This window comes from Danio rerio, chromosome 15 (assembly GCF_052040795.2).
Source record: "Danio rerio strain M-AB ecotype USA chromosome 15, GRCz13ab, whole genome shotgun sequence".
Taxonomy (NCBI): Eukaryota; Metazoa; Chordata; class Actinopteri; order Cypriniformes; family Danionidae; genus Danio; species Danio rerio.
In genome coordinates this window covers 12,505,001-12,526,203 of record NC_141035.1, presented here as the reverse complement: position 1 = coordinate 12,526,203, position 21,203 = coordinate 12,505,001, and the positions used below count along the sequence as shown (strand labels likewise).

The 21,203-nt window shown below is 27.8% G+C and overlaps 2 protein-coding genes and 2 long non-coding RNA genes across 4 annotated transcripts in view; 2 read left to right on the top strand and 2 right to left on the bottom strand.

The window, feature by feature from the left end:
- The window catches only part of LOC147840521 (uncharacterized), a 93,824-nt gene that overhangs the window by 28,980 nt on the left and 43,641 nt on the right, over window positions 1-21,203 (bottom strand). The gene's annotated exons all lie outside the window — the stretch shown is intronic.
- Window positions 1-21,203, top strand: part of LOC147833604 (uncharacterized) — a 77,658-nt gene that overhangs the window by 18,107 nt on the left and 38,348 nt on the right. The window lies entirely within an intron of this gene.
- On the top strand, window positions 3,544-4,829 carry LOC147840522 (uncharacterized). Its single transcript, XR_015509091.1, has 2 exons — window positions 3,544-3,892; window positions 3,956-4,829. It is a non-coding gene; the product is annotated as an uncharacterized LOC147840522 (long non-coding RNA).
- The window catches only part of ndufc2 (NADH:ubiquinone oxidoreductase subunit C2), a 39,987-nt gene continuing 23,496 nt past the window's right edge, over window positions 4,713-21,203 (bottom strand). The window contains 2 exon segments of the mRNA NM_001013517.1: window positions 4,713-4,871; window positions 4,963-5,106. Coding sequence (NP_001013535.1) covers window positions 4,822-4,871; window positions 4,963-5,106 — 194 coding nt within the window. The 3' untranslated portion in view covers window positions 4,713-4,821.

Genomic DNA, 21,203 nt, shown 5'->3' with positions numbered 1-21,203 from the left:
ATGACATGTGGACTGACCGCGGGCCGCCAGCAGACACTTATTTAAAACCAGCGTTCCGATGGCGGACCACCGTCGGAAAAGCGGCGGGAGCCGATGGTGGGCCGCTGGAATAACGATGAGCAAATTGACGGTGGACCGCGGGCGGCGCCCGCCAGATGACCGCCGACTTTGCCGCCGGCGGGCCGCCAGTGGCCCGCTGGTCTTATGTTAGCTGGGATAATACAAATAAATAAAAGTAAATAGACAAAAAAGACGTCAAAAATACTGTAAAAGGACGTCAAAAAGACGCCGAAAAGACGTCGAAAAGTCGTCGAAAAAAGACGTTGAAAAGACGTCAATAAAAGACGTCATAAAAACTTTCATTCTGGCTCTTCAGAGGACGTAATTTCAACGTCTGACAGAGACGTAGAAAAGACGTCTTTTGGACGTAACTTTGCTTGGTGGGTTACGACGCTATTTTTTAACCAGTATTAAAAAATAGCGTCGTAAGCCTAATTAAGCAGCTACAGGTGTGTACAGTTTTAAAACGATGCAGATTACTTCCTATTAGTAAGAATATGTATTATTGTCAGTCACTTTAAACATTTGAAATAGTCTGAATATTAACTGTGCTTGTGAAATTAAAAGTGCTTGTGAAATCTTTTTTGTACTCAAGTAAAAATACACTGCTAAAATAACAAAAATTTAAGTAAATAATACTAATATTAGGTAAAAGTACAAATTACTCTTTTAAAAAGTACTAGTTGATTATTTTTGAAAAAAAATCTGATTTTCATTATGAAATCACTTTTTTTAAGTGTAAACCTAATTTAATGGTTTGATTGCTTACATCCCAAAGCTACATGTATAATTTGCACTAACAAAGAAAGTATAGTCAATTTTTCCTTTCATGACAATTAATCTTTTTCAATAGCACTGGTAAAACTACCACATAATCTTTAAGGCCATAGAGACACTTTTTGCCCATTTTTCAAAATATATATATTTAAGCTTTGAAAGGTTAAATTAAGGTATATGGTAAAAAGATTTAAATTTAGCCTTTTATTTACATATTTTACACTATTTTCTTTACAATATGGCAAATTTGTTTCTTAAATAGCTGTACATCACATGTAGATTTTATTTTACACTTGATCTTAATCTTAAATAGAAACGTAAAAAATACAAGTACACTGTCAGTAAAAAAAATAAAACAAATGACTTTATTTTACTTGAGGTATTTGAAATATGACAACACTACATTTATCAAAGCAGTGCTTTAAGAGCTAGCTATTGTAAATTGTGATAAATAAACAATAAGTAGGCTAACAATGGATTGCTTTGACCTGTAATGCTTTAGGACAGATCAGAATACAGCTAAATGTATAAATAACACAAATACCTCATCCAGAAACATTTCCAGCATAATTATTTTGTCGTAAAGAAATAAATGTTCCACCTTTGCTAAAAGTAAGTTTCACTTCACAACACAGCCAAATAAGAAGACCATTAGTATTGTCATCGATCATGAATCAATCTAATTCTAAATATTTGATAACTTTGAATACTTTTGACTAAATTTAGTTAAGGAGCAAAGATAAATAATGTCTACTTTAATTGTGGAGAGATCGCGATTGTATTCAATCTGAGCACACACGCGATCATGAGAGGTCTTGTAGTTCATTTCAAAAAAGCCTATTTAAGAGCTCACATATCTGTTTTAGCGATTTGCGTACATGAATGCGCTCTCATGTTAAAATAAAGCACTCGCCGCATTTGCAGAGATGAGTAATTGCGCAATACCTTCATTCCCGCGCCGCCATTCAGACTGTATTTAGAGGAGTGACAGGTCAGAGGCGAGTCGACTGGCTGTCGAGCGAAACGTGTATGAAGATCATCAAATAGGCAGGAAATATGTCCGCGGTTTAATTACTCTGCTAGACATCTCTATAGTGAAAACATCCGAGAAGCATTATTCCAACAAAACATTTGTTTTTAAGTAGTTTTTTCTGTCTCTGCAACACAGAAAGCCTTTGTCCCGCCCTTACGTTTCACGCAACTAGACAAGGTCGACTGTGATTGGCCACTTTTCATGTCAGTCAAATCAAGCTTCAGAATCAATTCTTAAACTTCGGAAACTGATTTTCAGCAGCTTATGACACAGTGCACTAAAATAAACACTCTAAGCACAGCGTTGTGATCGTACGCTTCACAAAACAGCCAATGCTGATCACATCAATGTTATATTACGCATTAAAGGATTAAAGTGTTAATTGTTTCTTTCATTATTCAGCGATTCCTCCGCGTACCACTAGGAGGAAGCCCGCGTACCACTAGTGGTACGCGTACCACAGTTTGAGAACCACTGCTCTAGTGTGAACTAGGCATTACAATCAGTGTGAGGTATCCACTTGAATACTTGCATTCTATAGGTGTGCGTTTAGAAGTAATGTATTTATATAGTGCAGATATCGTGTTTGGCCAAATACACTGCATCCAAAAAGTATTCATAGCTCACTTTTTCCACATTTTTGTTAGAGCCTTATTTCAAAATGGATTAAATTTATTTATTTCCTGAAAATTCTACTCACAATACCCCATAATGATAATGTGAAAAAGATTTTTTGAAATTGTTGCAAATTTATTAAAAATAAAAAAACCTGACAAATCACATGTACATGAGTATTCACAGACCTTGTTGTGATGCTCTAAATTGAGCTCAGGTGTATTGTTTCCACTAATCATTTTATAAAGGCTGTTTCGCAATTTTTAAGAATCCTTGCGTTTCTCTGAAGACTGGTCTTGCCAGGTCACCTCGGAAGAACGAACTCAAAAGACCATAAGAAAAGAGAACACATCCTGTGAAAAATGAGATGCTACATTCTTCCTGATGGTCACATGACCTTCACATGTTTTTAATGGAGAATAATTAAAAACATTATTAAAACATTACAGCATTCATACAATCATTTAAATTGATGGCCACTCTGTCTGAGCATTAGCGTTTTTCTGTGGAGAACCTTACAGAAGGACAACTATCTATGCAGCAATCCACCAATCAGGCCAGTATTGTAGCGTAGCCAGAGGGAAGCCACACCTCGCCTGAAAAAAAAAGGCATCTGAAGGACTCTCAGTCCATAAGAAACAAAATTCTCTGGTCTGATGAGACTTTGGAAACTGACAATTAAAAATCGCGGTACACTGTCGCTTCCTATCCAACCTGATAGAGCTTCAGGGGTACTGCAAAAAGGAATTGGCAAAAATTCCCAAAAACAGGTGTGCCAAGCCTGAGACATCATATTCAAAAAGACTTGAGATTGTAAGTGCTGCCAAAAGTGCATCAACAAAGTATTAAGCAAAGTCTAAATTCGTATGTTCATGTGATTTTTCAGTTTTTTTCACACTAAATTTCCTCATAGAATTTTGAAGAAATAAATTAAATTAATCCATTTTGGAATAAGGCTATAACATATATATATATATATATATATATATATATATATATATATATATATATATATATATATATATATATATATATATATATTATTATTATTTTTTTTTAATAGTCTACAGAACAAACCATCATTATACAATAACTTGCCTAATTACCCAAACCTGCCTAGTTAACCTAATTAACCTAGTTAAGCCTTTAAATGTCACTTTAAGCTGTATAGAAGTGTCTTAACTAGTCAAATGTTATTTACTGTCAATATGGCAAATATAAAATAAATGAGTTATTAGAAAATAGTTATCAAAACTATTATCTTTTGAAATGTGTTGAACATTTTTTCTCTCCGTTAAACAGAAATTGGGGGTAAAAAATAAAGAGGGGGTAAATAATTCACTGGGCTAACAATTCTGACTTCAACTGTATGTATGTATGTATGTATGTATGTATGTATGTATGTATGTATGTATATATATATATAGATAGATGATAGATAGATAGATAGATAGATAGATAGATAGATAGATAGATAGATAGATAGATAGATAGATAGATAGATAGATAGATAGATAGATAGATAGATAGATAGATAGATAGATAGAACACAATCCATTAATCATATTTCAGATTTAAACTGTCAATTTACAGACACGCCAAGTTAAGAAATAGATAAATGAAAATAAAAAAATCAAACGATTCTGTTGCAAAATAATCATTACAGTCAGTATAAAACCAAAGTCTGAAATAATTTGCGACAGGAACAGACTCAAATGTCAATGTTCAGGGCTATGTCAATAGCTTATGGACTAACTTCAGCCTTGATTGATGCAATGTTTTCTGACATGTTGCCATAAAAAAAAAACATTCAAGTACAACAAAAACAGTATGCCTTGACTACGTCCCCACCGTGGGATATGAATAAATTTGGCATCCATTTCGTTTAGTTTAAATGTAAAGATGCTTGACACTGAGGTAAGTGCTTACAGTGGAGTAAATATTCAAAACTAAATAAATGGTTAATTAAATCTGATTATAAATTGTCATCTTTTATTTGAAACTACAATCGCTTAATTAAACGCAGTTTATGATTAAAAAAAGACAAGCTTTTTGATTATTAAAGTGTAATTTATCCACTAATGCAAAATAAATAAATAAATAAATCTAGAAACAAAAAAAAAAAAGTATACAGAACAAAAAATATAAAAATCACAAAACACCAGATTTAATAGAGCAAAAGTGAATCAATTTTCCCTCTATTTCTACAGACTGGAAAACAAACAAATTTCCTGTTTTTCCCCAAAATAGTTTATTGTCATTAAGAACATAACATATGAGAATTTTTAACAGTAAACCCTGTTAAAGCATTTTTACAGGTCTTCACATCAACGGATTCAACGGATGGCATGAAAAGGCTCCACAATCTCAGCAAATGTCTTCCGTTCTGATTTGACAAAATGAAAAACAGGAATTAAAATCTGTCAAAATCAGTCATATCAATATTTCAAGAAAGCATAATTTTAAAGTGCTGTTACCTTTCAGTTGAAATTCATCAGGATGGTGCCGGATGTATTCAGACATGTCCCTGTCCAATTTGGCATACTTGAACTTTTCATATTTTGTGAGATGATAACCAATGAACCACCCAATGGTGATGCACAGAACTTGACGATGAACACCTACAAAAAAAAGTCAGAATCAAAAGTATGCTTTAAGTTAGCAGGAAACCAAAAGTAGATTATATGTACGTATATATATATATATATATATATATATATATATATATATATATATATATATATATATATATATATACACGTATATATATATATATATATATATATATATATATATATATATATATATATATATATATATATATATATACGTATATATATATATATATACGTATATATACGTATATATATATATATATACGTATATATATATATATATGCATGTATGTATGTGTGTGTATATATATATATATATATATATATATATATATATATATATATGTATATATATATTTGTGCTGTCAATCGATTAAAAAAATGTACTAATTAATCGCACTTCTAAAAAAATTTTTATCGAGATTAATCACATTTTAAAGACTGAAAATTGTAATTTTGGCTATTCGAGTATAAAATTAATGTGAACGGAAGACAAATACTATTTACATTCAAAATATAATTCATTATTAGAATTGTTTACTTGTAACACAGATTTCTTCATGTAAACAACATACCAACAATAAACCATCAAGATCCTGGCTTGACAGCCATATTTATTACAGAAATAAAAACACAGGTATGTTAATGCCATTTGAATTTCAAAACAATCAATGCCAATAAAGAAAACATTGATTTCCATATTGGTTTCTAAGTGGACTGCAAAAAAATGCCAAAATACAGGCATTGCAGATATGGAAAATTATAATAATAATAATAATAACTAGATTATTAAAGTTCGTCAAGACAAACTTTAGGCTGGCTTGAGAAAGCTTGGACTGAATGTTTTAAAGCAGTTTTAAGTTAAAAGTAGCTTAAAGTTTTAAAGCAGTTTTAAGTTAATGGTAGTTTAAAGTTTTAAAGCAGTTTTAAGTTAATGGTAGTTTAAAGTTTTAAAGCAGTTTTATGTTTAAAGTAGTTTAAAGTTTTAAAGCAGTTTAAGTTTAAAGTAGCTTAAAGTTTTTAAAGCAGTTTTAAGTTTAAAGTAGCTTAAAGTTTTAAAGCAGTTTTAAGTTTAAAGTAGCTTAAAGTTTTAAAGCAGTTTTAAGTTAAAGGTAGTTTAAAGTTTTAAAGCAGTTTCATGTTTAAAGTAATTTACTATGAATTAGCATGTTACTAGCATGATTCTAGCATAAATTAGCATGTAACTAGCATGATTCTAGCATGAATTAGCATATTGTTAGCATGATTCTAGCATGTTTTAGCATGATTCTAGCATAAATTAGCATGTTACTAGCATGATTCTAGCATAAATTAGCATGTTGTTAGCATGATTCTAGCATGAATTAGCATGTTCTTAGCATGATTCTAGCATGTAACTAGCATGAGTCTGGCATCAATTAGCATGTTATTAGCATGAATTAACATGTTACTGGCATGATTCTAGCATGAATTAGCATGTTCTTAGCATGATTCTAGCATGAATTAGCATTTTACATGCATGATTCTGGCATCAATTAGCATGTTATTAGCATGATTCTAGCATGAATTAGCATGTTATTAGCATATTTCTAGCATGAATTAGCATGTTACTGGCATGATTCTAGCATGAATTAGCATGCTACTATCATGATTCTAGCTAGTTATAGATAGATAGATAGATAGATAGATAGATAGATAGATAGATAGATAGATAGATAGATAGATAGATAGATAGATAGATAGATAGATAGATAGATAGATTAAAGCAGTTGATAGATAGATAGATAGATAGATAGATAGATAGATAGATAGATAGATAGATAGATAGATAGATAGATAGATAGATAGATAGATAGATAGATAAAATCAGTTGAAAGATAGATAGATAGATAAAATCAGTTGATGAAATAGATATGAAATAGATAGATTAAAGCAGTTGATAGATAGATAGATAGATAGATAGATAGATAGATAGATAGATAGATAGATAGATAGATAGATAGATAGATAGATAGATTAAAACAGTTGATAGATAGATAGATAGATAGATAGATAGATAGATAGATAGATTAAAACAGTTGATAGATAGATAGATAGATAGATAGATAGATAGATAGATAGATAGATAGATAGATAGATAGATAGATAGATAGATAGATAGATAGATAGATAGATAGATAGATAGATAGATAGGTAAAAGCAGTTGATAGATAGATAGATAGATAGACAGACAGACAGACAGACAGACAGACAGACAGACAGACAGACAGACAGATAGATAGATAGATAGATTAAAACAGTTGATAGATAGATAGATAGATAGATAGATAGATAGATAGATAGATAGATAGATAGATAGATAGATAGATAGATAGATAGAGATAGATTAAAACAGTTGATAGATAGATAGATAGATAGATAGATAGATAGATAGATAGATAGATAGATAGATAGATAGATAGATAGATAGATAGATAGATAGGTAAAAGCAGTTGATAGATAGATAGATAGATAGATAGATAGATAGATAGATAGATAGATAGATAGATAGATAGATAGATAGATAGATAGATAGATAGGTAAAAGCAGTTGATAGATAGATAGATAGATAGATAGACAGACAGACAGACAGACAGACAGACAGACAGACAGACAGACAGACAGACAGACAGACAGACAGACAGACAGACAGACAGATAGATAGATAGATAGATAGATAGATAGATAGATAGATTAAAACAGTTGATAGATAGATAGATAGATAGATAGATAGATAGATAGATAGATAGATAGATAGATAGATAGATAGATAGATAGATAGATAGATGATAGATAGATAGATAGATAAAATCAGTTGAAAGATAGATAGATAGATAAAATCAGTTGATGAAATAGATATGAAATAGATAGATAGATAGATAGATAGATAGATAGATAGATAGATAGATAGATAGATAGATAGATAGATAGATAGATAGATAGATAGATAGATAGATTAAAACAGTTGATAGATAGATAGATAGATAGATAGATAGATAGATAGATAGATAGATAGATAGATAGATAGATAGATAGATAGATAGATAGATAGATAGATAGATAGATAGATTAAAACAGTTGATAGATAGATAGATAGATAGATAGATAGATAGATAGATAGATAGATAGATAGATAGATAGATAGATAGATAGATAGGTAAAAGCAGTTGATAGATAGATAGATAGATAGATAGATAGATAGATAGATAGATAGATAGATAGATAGATAGATAGATAGATAGATTAAAACAGTTGATAGATAGATAGATAGATAGATAGATAGATAGATAGATAGATAGATAGATAGATAGATAGATAGATAGATAGATAGATAGATAGATAGATAGATAGATAGATAGATAGATAGATAGATAGGTAAAAGCAGTTGATAGATAGATAGATAGATAGATAGATAGATAGATAGATAGATAGATAGATAGATAGATAGATAGATAGATAGATAGATAGATAGATAGATAGATAGATAGATAGATAGATAGATTAAAACAGTTGATAGATAGATAGATAGATAGATAGATAGATAGATAGATAGATAGATAGATAGATAGATAGATAGATAGATAGATAAAATCAGTTGAAAGATAGATAGATAAAATCAGTTGATGAAATAGATATGAAATAGATAGATAGATAGATAGATAGATAGATAGATAGATAGATAGATAGATAGATAGATAGATAGATAGATAGATAGGTAAAAGCAGTTGATAGATAGATAGATAGATAGATAGATAGATAGATAGATAGATAGATAGATAGATAGATAGATAGATAGATAGATAGATAGATAGATAGATTAAAACAGTTGATAGATAGATAGATAGATAGATAGATAGATAGATAGATAGATAGATAGATAGATAGATAGATAGATAGATAGATAGATAGATAGATAGATAGATAGATAGATAGATAGATAGATAGATAGGTAAAAGCAGTTGATAGATAGATAGATAGATAGATAGATAGATAGATAGATAGATAGATAGATAGATAGATAGATAGATAGATAGATTAAAACAGTTGATAGATAGATAGATAGATAGATAGATAGATAGATAGATAGATAGATAGATAGATAGATAGATAGATAGATAGATAGGTAAAAGCAGTTGATAGATAGATAGATAGATAGATAGATAGATAGATAGATAGATAGATAGATAGATAGATAGATAGATAGATAGATAGATAGATAGATAGATAGATAGATAAATAGATAGATAGATAGATAGATTAAAACAGTTGATAGATAGATAGATAGATAGATAGATAGATAGATAGATAGATAGATAGATAGATAGATAGATAGATAGATAGATAGGTAAAAGCAGTTGATAGATAGATAGATAGATAGATAGATAGATAGATAGATAGATAGATAGATAGATAGATAGATAGATAGATAGATAGATAGATAGATAGATAGATAGATAGGTAAAAGCAGTTGATAGATAGATAGATAGATAGATAGATAGATAGATAGATAGATAGATAGATAGATAGATAGATAGATAGATAGATAGGTAAAAGCAGTTGATAGATAGATAGATAGATAGATAGATAGATAGATAGATAGATAGATAGATAGATAGATAGATAGATAGATAGATAGATAGATAGATAGGTAAAAGCAGTTGATAGATAGATAGATAGATAGATAGATAGATAGATAGATAGATAGATAGATAGATAGATAGATAGATAGATAGATAGATAGATAAAATCAGTTGAAAGATAGATAGATAGATAAAATCAGTTGATGAAATAGATATGAAATAGATAGATTAAAGCAGTTGATAGATAGATAGATAGATAGATAGATAGATAGATAGATAGATAGATAGATAGATAGATAGATAGATAGATAGATTAAAGCAGTTGATAGATAGATAGATAGATAGATAGATAGATAGATAGATAGATAGATAGATAGATAGATAGATAGATAGATAGATAGATAGATAGATAGATAAAATCAGTTGAAAGATAGATAGATAGCTAAAATCAGTTGATGAAATAGATATGAAATAGATAGATTAAAGCAGTTGATAGATAGATAGATAGATAGATAGATAGATAGATAGATAGATAGATAGATAGATAGATAGATAGATAGATAGATAGATAGATAGATTAAAGCAGTTGATAGATAGATAGATAGATAGATAGATAGATAGATAGATAGATAGATAGATAGATAGATAGATAGATAGATAGATAGGTAAAAGCAGTTGATAGATAGATAGATAGATAGATAGATAGATAGATAGATAGATAGATAGATAGATAGATAGATAGATAGATAGATAGATAGATAGATAGATAGATAGGTAAAAGCAGTAGATAGATAGATAGATAGATAGATAGATAGATAGATAGATAGATAGATAGATAGATAGATAGATAGATAGATAGATAGATAGATAGATAGGTAAAAGCAGTTGATAGATAGATAGATAGATAGATAGATAGATAGATAGATAGATAGATAGATAGATAGATAGATAGATAGATAGATAGATAGATAGATAGATAGATAGATTAAAGCAGTTGATAGATAGATAGATAGATAGATAGATAGATAGATAGATAGATAGATAGATAGATAGATAGATAGATAGATAGATAGATAGATAGATAAAATCAGTTGAAAGATAGATAGATAGCTAAAATCAGTTGATGAAATAGATATGAAATAGATAGATTAAAGCAGTTGATAGATAGATAGATAGATAGATAGATAGATAGATAGATAGATAGATAGATAGATAGATAGATAGATAGATAGATAGATAGATAGATTAAAGCAGTTGATAGATAGATAGATAGATAGATAGATAGATAGATAGATAGATAGATAGATAGATAGATAGATAGATAGATAGATAGATAGATAGATAGGTAAAAGCAGTTGATAGATAGATAGATAGATAGATAGATAGATAGATAGATAGATAGATAGATAGATAGATAGATAGATAGATAGATAGATAGATAGATAGATAGATAGATAGATAGATAGATAGATAGATAGGTAAAAGCAGTTGATAGATAGATAGATAGATAGATAGATACATAGATAGATAGATAGATAGATAGATAGATAGATAGATAGATAGATAGATAGATAGATAGATAGATAGATAGATAGATAGATAGATAGATAAAAGCAGTTGATAGATAGATAGATAGATAGATAGATAGATAGATAGATAGATAGATAGATAGATAGATAGATAGATAGATAGGTAAAAGCAGTTGATAGATAGATAGATAGATAGATAGATAGATAGATAGATAGATAGATAGATAGATAGATAGATAGATAGATAGATAGATAGATAGGTAAAAACAGTTGATAGATAGATAGATAGATAGATAGATAGATAGATAGATAGATAGATAGATAGATAGATAGATAGATAGATAGATAGATAGATAGATAGATAGATTAAAACAGTTGATAGATAGATAGATAGATAGATAGATAGATAGATAGATAGATAGATTAAAACAGTTGATAGATAGATAGATAGATAGATAGATAGATAGATAGATAGATAGATAGATAGATAGATAGATAGATAGATAGATAGATAGATAGATAGATAGATAGATAGGTAAAAGCAGTTGATAGATAGATAGATAGATAGACAGACAGACAGACAGACAGACAGACAGACAAGCAGACAGACAGACAGATAGATAGATAGATAGATTAAAACAGTTGATAGATAGATAGATAGATAGATAGATAGATAGATAGATAGATAGATAGATAGATAGATAGATAGATAGATAGATAGATAGATAGATAGATAGAGATAGATTAAAACAGTTGATAGATAGATAGATAGATAGATAGATAGATAGATAGATAGATAGATAGATAGATAGATAGATAGATAGATAGATAGATAGGTAAAAGCAGTTGATAGATAGATAGATAGATAGATAGATAGATAGATAGATAGATAGATAGATAGATAGATAGATAGATAGATAGATAGATAGATAGATAGATAGATAGATAGATAGGTAAAAGCAGTTGATAGATAGATAGATAGATAGATAGACAGACAGACAGACAGACAGACAGACAGACAGACAGACAGACAGACAGACAGACAGACAGACAGACAGACAGACAGACAGATAGATAGATAGATAGATAGATAGATAGATTAAAACAGTTGATAGATAGATAGATAGATAGATAGATAGATAGATAGATAGATAGATAGATAGATAGATAGATGATAGATAGATAGATAGATAAAATCAGTTGAAAGATAGATAGATAGATAAAATCAGTTGATGAAATAGATATGAAATAGATAGATAGATAGATAGATAGATAGATAGATAGATAGATAGATAGATAGATAGATAGATAGATAGATTAAAACAGTTGATAGATAGATAGATAGATAGATAGATAGATAGATAGATAGATAGATAGATAGATAGATAGATAGATAGATAGATAGATAGATTAAAACAGTTGATAGATAGATAGATAGATAGATAGATAGATAGATAGATAGATAGATAGATAGATAGATAGATAGATAGATAGATAGATAGATAGATAGGTAAAAGCAGTTGATAGATAGATAGATAGATAGATAGATAGATAGATAGATAGATAGATAGATAGATAGATAGATAGATTAAAACAGTTGATAGATAGATAGATAGATAGATAGATAGATAGATAGATAGATAGATAGATAGATAGATAGATAGATAGATAGATAGATAGATAGATAGATAGATAGATAGATAGGTAAAAGCAGTTGATAGATAGATAGATAGATAGATAGATAGATAGATAGATAGATAGATAGATAGATAGATAGATAGATAGATAGATAGATAGATAGATAGATAGATTAAAACAGTTGATAGATAGATAGATAGATAGATAGATAGATAGATAGATAGATAGATAGATAGATAGATAGATAGATAGATAGATAGATAGATAGATAGATAGATAGATAGATAGATAGATAGATAAAATCAGTTGAAAGATAGATAGATAAAATCAGTTGATGAAATAGATATGAAATAGATAGATAGATAGATAGATAGATAGATAGATAGATAGATAGATAGATAGATAGATAGATAGATAGATAGATAGGTAAAAGCAGTTGATAGATAGATAGATAGATAGATAGATAGATAGATAGATAGATAGATAGATAGATAGATAGATAGATAGATAGATAGATAGATAGATAGATAGATTAAAACAGTTGATAGATAGATAGATAGATAGATAGATAGATAGATAGATAGATAGATAGATAGATAGATAGATAGATAGATAGATAGATAGGTAAAAGCAGTTGATAGATAGATAGATAGATAGATAGATAGATAGATAGATAGATAGATAGATAGATAGATAGATAGATAGATAGATAGATAGATAGATAGATAGATAGATTAAAACAGTTGATAGATAGATAGATAGATAGATAGATAGATAGATAGATAGATAGATAGATAGATAGATAGATAGATAGATAGATAGATAGATAGATAGGTAAAAGCAGTTGATAGATAGATAGATAGATAGATAGATAGATAGATAGATAGATAGATAGATAGATAGATAGATAGATAGATAGATAGATAGATAGATAGATAGATAGATAGATAGATAGATAGATAAATAGATAGATAGATAGATAGATTAAAACAGTTGATAGATAGATAGATAGATAGATAGATAGATAGATAGATAGATAGATAGATAGATAAATAGATAGATAGATAGATAGATAGATAGATAGATAGATAGGTAAAAGCAGTTGATAGATAGATAGATAGATAGATAGATAGATAGATAGATAGATAGATAGATAGATAGATAGATAGATAGATAGATAGATAGATAGATAGATAGATAGATAGATAGGTAAAAGCAGTTGATAGATAGATAGATAGATAGATAGATAGATAGATAGATAGATAGATAGATAGATAGATAGATAGATAGATAGATAGATAGATAGATAGATAGATAGATAGATAGATAGGTAAAAGCAGTTGATAGATAGATAGATAGATAGATAGATAGATAGATAGATAGATAGATAGATAGATAGATAGATAGATAGATAGATAGATAGATAGGTAAAAGCAGTTGATAGATAGATAGATAGATAGATAGATAGATAGATAGATAGATAGATAGATAGATAGATAGATAGATAGATAGATAGATAGATAGATAGATAGATAAAATCAGTTGAAAGATAGATAGATAGATAAAATCAGTTGATGAAATAGATATGAAATAGATAGATTAAAGCAGTTGATAGATAGATAGATAGATAGATAGATAGATAGATAGATAGATAGATAGATAGATAGATAGATAGATAGATAGATAGATAGATAGATAGATAGATAGATAGATTAAAGCAGTTGATAGATAGATAGATAGATAGATAGATAGATAGATAGATAGATAGATAGATAGATAGATAGATAGATAGATAGATAGATAAAATCAGTTGAAAGATAGATAGATAGCTAAAATCAGTTGATGAAATAGATATGAAATAGATAGATTAAAGCAGTTGATAGATAGATAGATAGATAGATAGATAGATAGATAGATAGATAGATAGATAGATAGATAGATAGATAGATAGATAGATAGATAGATAGATAGATAGATAGATAGATTAAAGCAGTTGATAGATAGATAGATAGATAGATAGATAGATAGATAGATAGATAGATAGATAGATAGATAGATAGATAGATAGATAGATAGATAGATAGATAGATAGGTAAAAGCAGTTGATAGATAGATAGATAGATAGATAGATAGATAGATAGATAGATAGATAGATAGATAGATAGATAGATAGATAGATAGATAGATAGATAGATAGATAGATAGATAGGTAAAAGCAGTAGATAGATAGATAGATAGATAGATAGATAGATAGATAGATAGATAGATAGATAGATAGATAGATAGATAGATAGATAGATAGATAGATAGATAGATAGATAGGTAAAAGCAGTTGATAGATAGATAGATAGATAGATAGATAGATAGATAGATAGATAGATAGATAGATAGATAGATAGATAGATAGATAGATAGATTAAAGCAGTTGATAGATAGATAGATAGATAGATAGATAGATAGATAGATAGATAGATAGATAGATAGATAGATAGATAGATAGATAGATAGATAGATAGATAGATAGATAGATAGATAAAATCAGTTGAAAGATAGATAGATAGCTAAAATCAGTTGATGAAATAGATATGAAATAGATAGATTAAAGCAGTTGATAGATAGATAGATAGATAGATAGATAGATAGATAGATAGATAGATAGATAGATAGATAGATAGATAGATAGATAGATAGATAGATAGATAGATAGATTAAAGCAGTTGATAGATAGATAGATAGATAGATAGATAGATAGATAGATAGATAGATAGATAGATAGATAGATAGATAGATAGATAGATAGATAGATAGATAGATAGATAGATAGATAGATAGGTAAAAGCAGTTGATAGATAGATAGATAGATAGATAGATAGATAGATAGATAGATAGATAGATAGATAGATAGATAGATAGATAGATAGATAGATAGATAGATAGATAGGTAAAAGCAGTTGATAGATAGATAGATAGATAGATAGATACATAGATAGATAGATAGATAGATAGATAGATAGATAGATAGATAGATAGATAGATAGATAGATAGATAGATAGATAGATAGATAGATAGATAGATAGATAGATAGATAGATAAAAGCAGTTGATAGATAGATAGATAGATAGATAGATAGATAGATAGATAGATAGATAGATAGATAGATAGATAGATAGATAGATAGATAGATAGATAGGTAAAAGCAGTTGATAGATAGATAGATAGATAGATAGATAGATAGATAGATAGATAGATAGATAGATAGATAGATAGATAGATAGATAGATAGATAGATAGATAGATAGATAGATAGATAGATAGATAGGTAAAAACAGTTGATAGATAGATAGATAGATAGATAGATAGATAGATAGATAGATAGATAGATAGATAGATAGATAGATAGATAGATAGATAGATAGATAGATAGATAGATAGATAGGTAAAAGCAGTTGATAGATAGATAGATAGATAGATAGATAGATAGATAGATAGATAGATAGATAGATAGATAGATAGATAGATAAAATCAGTTGAAAGATAGATAGATAGATAAAATCAGTTGATGAAATAGATATGAAATAGATAGATTAAAGCAGTTGATAGATAGATAGATAGATAGATAGATAGATAGATAGATAGATAGATAGATAGATAGATAGATAGATAGATAGATAGATAGATAGATTAAAGCAGTTGATAGATGATAGATAGATAGATAGATAGATAGATAGATAGATAGATAGATAGATAGATAGATAGATAGATAGATAGATAGATAGATAGATAAAATCAGTTGAAAGATAGATAGATAGCTAAAATCAGTTGATGAAATAGATATGAAATAGATAGATTAAAGCAGTTGATAGATAGATAGATAGATAGATAGATAGATAGATAGATAGATAGATAGATAGATAGATAGATAGATAGATAGATAGATAGATAGATAGATAGATTAAAGCAGTTGATAGATAGATAGATAGATAGATAGATAGATAGATAGATAGATAGATAGATAGATAGATAGATAGATAGATAGATAGATAGATAGATAGATAGGTAAAAGCAGTTGATAGATAGATAGATAGATAGATAGATAGATAGATAGATAGATAGATAGATAGATAGATAGATAGATAGATAGATAGATAGATAGATAGATAGATAGATAGGTAAAAGCAGTTGATAGATAGATAGATAGATAGATAGATAGATAGATAGATAGATAGATAGATAGATAGATAGATAGATAGATAGATAGATAGATAGATAGGTAAAAGCAGTTGATAGATAGATAGATAGATAGATAGATAGATAGATAGATAGATAGATAGATAGATAGATAGATAGATAGATAGATAGATAGATAGATAGATAGATAAAAGCAGTTGATAGATAGATAGATAGATAGATAGATAGATAGATAGATAGATAGATAGATAGATAGATAGATAGATAGATAGATAGATAGATAGATAGATAGATAGATAGATAGATAGGTAAAAGCAGTTGATAGATAGATAGATAGATAGATAGATAGATAGATAGATAGATAGATAGATAGATAGATAGATAGATAGATAGATAGATAGATTAAAGCAGTTGATAGATAGATAGATAGATAGATAGATAGATAGATAGATAGATAGATAGATAGATAGATAGATAGATAGATAGATAGATAGATAGATAGATAGATAGGTAAAAGCAGTTGATAGATAGATAGATAGATAGATAGATAGATAGATAGATAGATAGATAGATAGATAGATAGATAGATAGATAGATAGATAGATAGATAGATAGATAGATAGATAGATAGATAGATAGATAGATAGGTAAAAGCAGTTGATAGATAGATAGATAGATAGATAGATAGATAGATAGATAGATAGATAGATAGATAGATAGATAGATAGATAGATAGATAGATAGATAGATAGATAGATAGATAGGTAAAAGCAGTTGATAGATAGATAGATAGATAGATAGATAGATAGATAGATAGATAGATAGATAGATAGATAGATAGATAGATAGATAGATAGATAGATAGATAGATAGATAGATAGATAAAAGCAGTTGATAGATAGATAGATAGATAGATAGATAGATAGATAGATAGATAGATAGATAGATAGATAGATAGATAGATAGATAGATAGATAGATAGGTAAAAGCAGTTGATAGATAGATAGATAGATAGATAGATAGATAGATAGATAGATAGATAGATAGATAGATAGATAGATAGATAGGTAAAAACAGTTGATAGATAGATAGATAGATAGATAGATAGATAGATAGATAGATAGATAGATAGATAGATAGATAGATAGATAGATAGATAGATAGATAGATAGATAGATAGGTAAAAGCAGTTGATAGATAGATAGATAGATAGATAGATAGATAGATAGATAGATAGATAGATAGATAGATAGATAGATAGATAGATAGATAGATAAAATCAGTTGAAAGATAGATAGATAGATAAAATCAGTTGATGAAATAGATATGAAATAGATAGATTAAAGCAGTTGATAGATAGATAGATAGATAGATAGATAGATAGATAGATAGATAGATAGATAGATAGATAGATAGAAAGATAGATAGATAGATAGATTAAAGCAGTTGATAGATGATAGATAGATAGATAGATAGATAGATAGATAGATAGATAGATAGATAGATAGATAGATAGATAGATAAAATCAGTTGAAAGATAGATAGATAGCTAAAATCAGTTGATGAAATAGATATGAAATAGATAGATTAAAGCAGTTGATAGATAGATAGATAGATAGATAGATAGATAGATAGATAGATAGATAGATAGATAGATAGATAGATAGATAGATAGATAGATAGATAGATAGATAGATAGATTAAAGCAGTTGATAGATAGATAGATAGATAGATAGATAGATAGATAGATAGATAGATAGATAGATAGATAGATAGATAGATAGATAGATAGATAGGTAAAAGCAGTTGATAGATAGATAGATAGATAGATAGATAGATAGATAGATAGATAGATAGATAGATAGATAGATAGATAGATAGATAGATAGATAGATAGATAGATAGATAGGTAAAAGCAGTTGATAGATAGATAGATAGATAGATAGATAGATAGATAGATAGATAGATAGATAGATAGATAGATAGATAGATAGATAGATAGATAGATAGGTAAAAGCAGTTGATAGATAGATAGATAGATAGATAGATAGATAGATAGATAGATAGATAGATAGATAGATAGATAAAAGCAGTTGATAGATAGATAGATAGATAGATAGATAGATAGATAGATAGATAGATAGATAGATAGATAGATAGATAGATAGATAGATAGATAGATAGATAGGTAAAAGCAGTTGATAGATAGATAGATAGATAGATAGATAGATAGATAGATAGATAGATAGATAGATAGATAGATAGATAGATAGATAGATAGATTAAAGCAGTTGATAGATAGATAGATAGATAGATAGATAGATAGATAGATAGATAGATAGATAGATAGATAGATAGATAGATAGATAGATAGATAGATAGATAGATAGATAGATAGATAGATAGGTAAAAGCAGTTGATAGATAGATAGATAGATAGATAGATAGATAGATAGATAGATAGATAGATAGATAGATAGATAGATAGATAGATAGATAGATAGATAGATAGATAGATAGGTAAAAGCAGTTGATAGATAGATAGATAGATAGATAGATAGATAGATAGATAGATAGATAGATAGATAGATAGATAGATAGATAGATAGATAGATAGATAGATAGATAGATAGATAGATAGATAGATAGATAGATAGGTAAAAGCAGTTGATAGATAGATAGATAGATAGATAGATAGATAGATAGATAGATAGATAGATAGATAGATAGATAGATAGATAGATAGATAGATAGATAGATAGATAGATAAAAGCAGTTGATAGATAGATAGATAGATAGATAGATAGATAGATAGATAGATAGATAGATAGATAGATAGATAGATAGATAGATAGATAGATAGGTAAAAGCAGTTGATAGATAGATAGATAGATAGATAGATAGATAGATAGATAGATAGATAGATAGATAGATAGATAGATAGATAGATAGATAGATAGATAGGTAAAAGCAGTTGATAGATAGATAGATAGATAGATAGATAGATAGATAGATAGATAGATAGATAGATAGATAGATAGATAGATAGATAAAATCAGTTGAAAGATAGATAGATAGATAAAATCAGTTGATGAAATAGATATGAAATAGATAGATTAAAGCAGTTGATAGATAGATAGATAGATAGATAGATAGATAGATAGATAGATAGATAGATAGATAGATTAAAGCAGTTGATAGATAGATAGATAGATAGATAGATAGATAGATAGATAGATAGATAGATAGATAGATAGATAGATAGATAGATAGATAGATAGATAGATAGATAGATAGATAGATAGATAGATAGATAAAATCAGTTGAAAGATAGATAGATAGCTAAAATCAGTTGATGAAATAGATATGAAATAGATAGATTAAAGCAGTTGATAGATAGATAGATAGATAGATAGATAGATAGATAGATAGATAGATAGATAGATAGATAGATAGATAGATAGATAGATAGATAGATAGATAGATTAAAGCAGTTGATAGATAGATAGATAGATAGATAGATAGATAGATAGATAGATAGATAGATAGATAGATAGATAGATAGATAGATAGATAGATAGATAGATAGATAGGTAAAAGCAGTTGATAGATAGATAGATAGATAGATAGATAGATAGATAGATAGATAGATAGATAGATAGATAGATAGATAGATAGATAGATAGATAGATAGATAGGTAAAAGCAGTTGATAGATAGATAGATAGATAGATAGATAGATAGATAGATAGATAGATAGATAGATAGATAGATAGATAGATAGATAGATAGATAGATAGATAGATAGATAGATAAAATCAGTTGAAAGATAGATAGATAGATAAAATCAGTTGATGAAATAGATATGAAAGATAGATTAAAGCAGTTGATAGATAGATAGATAGATAGATAGATAGATAGATAGATAGATAGATAGATAGATAGATAGATAGATAGATAGATAGATTAAAGCAGTTGATAGATGATAGATAGATAGATAGATAGATAGATAGATAGATAGATAGATAGATAGATAGATAGATAGATAGATAGATAGATAGATAGATAGATAGATAGATAGATAACATCAGTAGATAGATAGATAGATAGATAGATAGATAGATAGATAGATAGATAGATAGATAGATAGA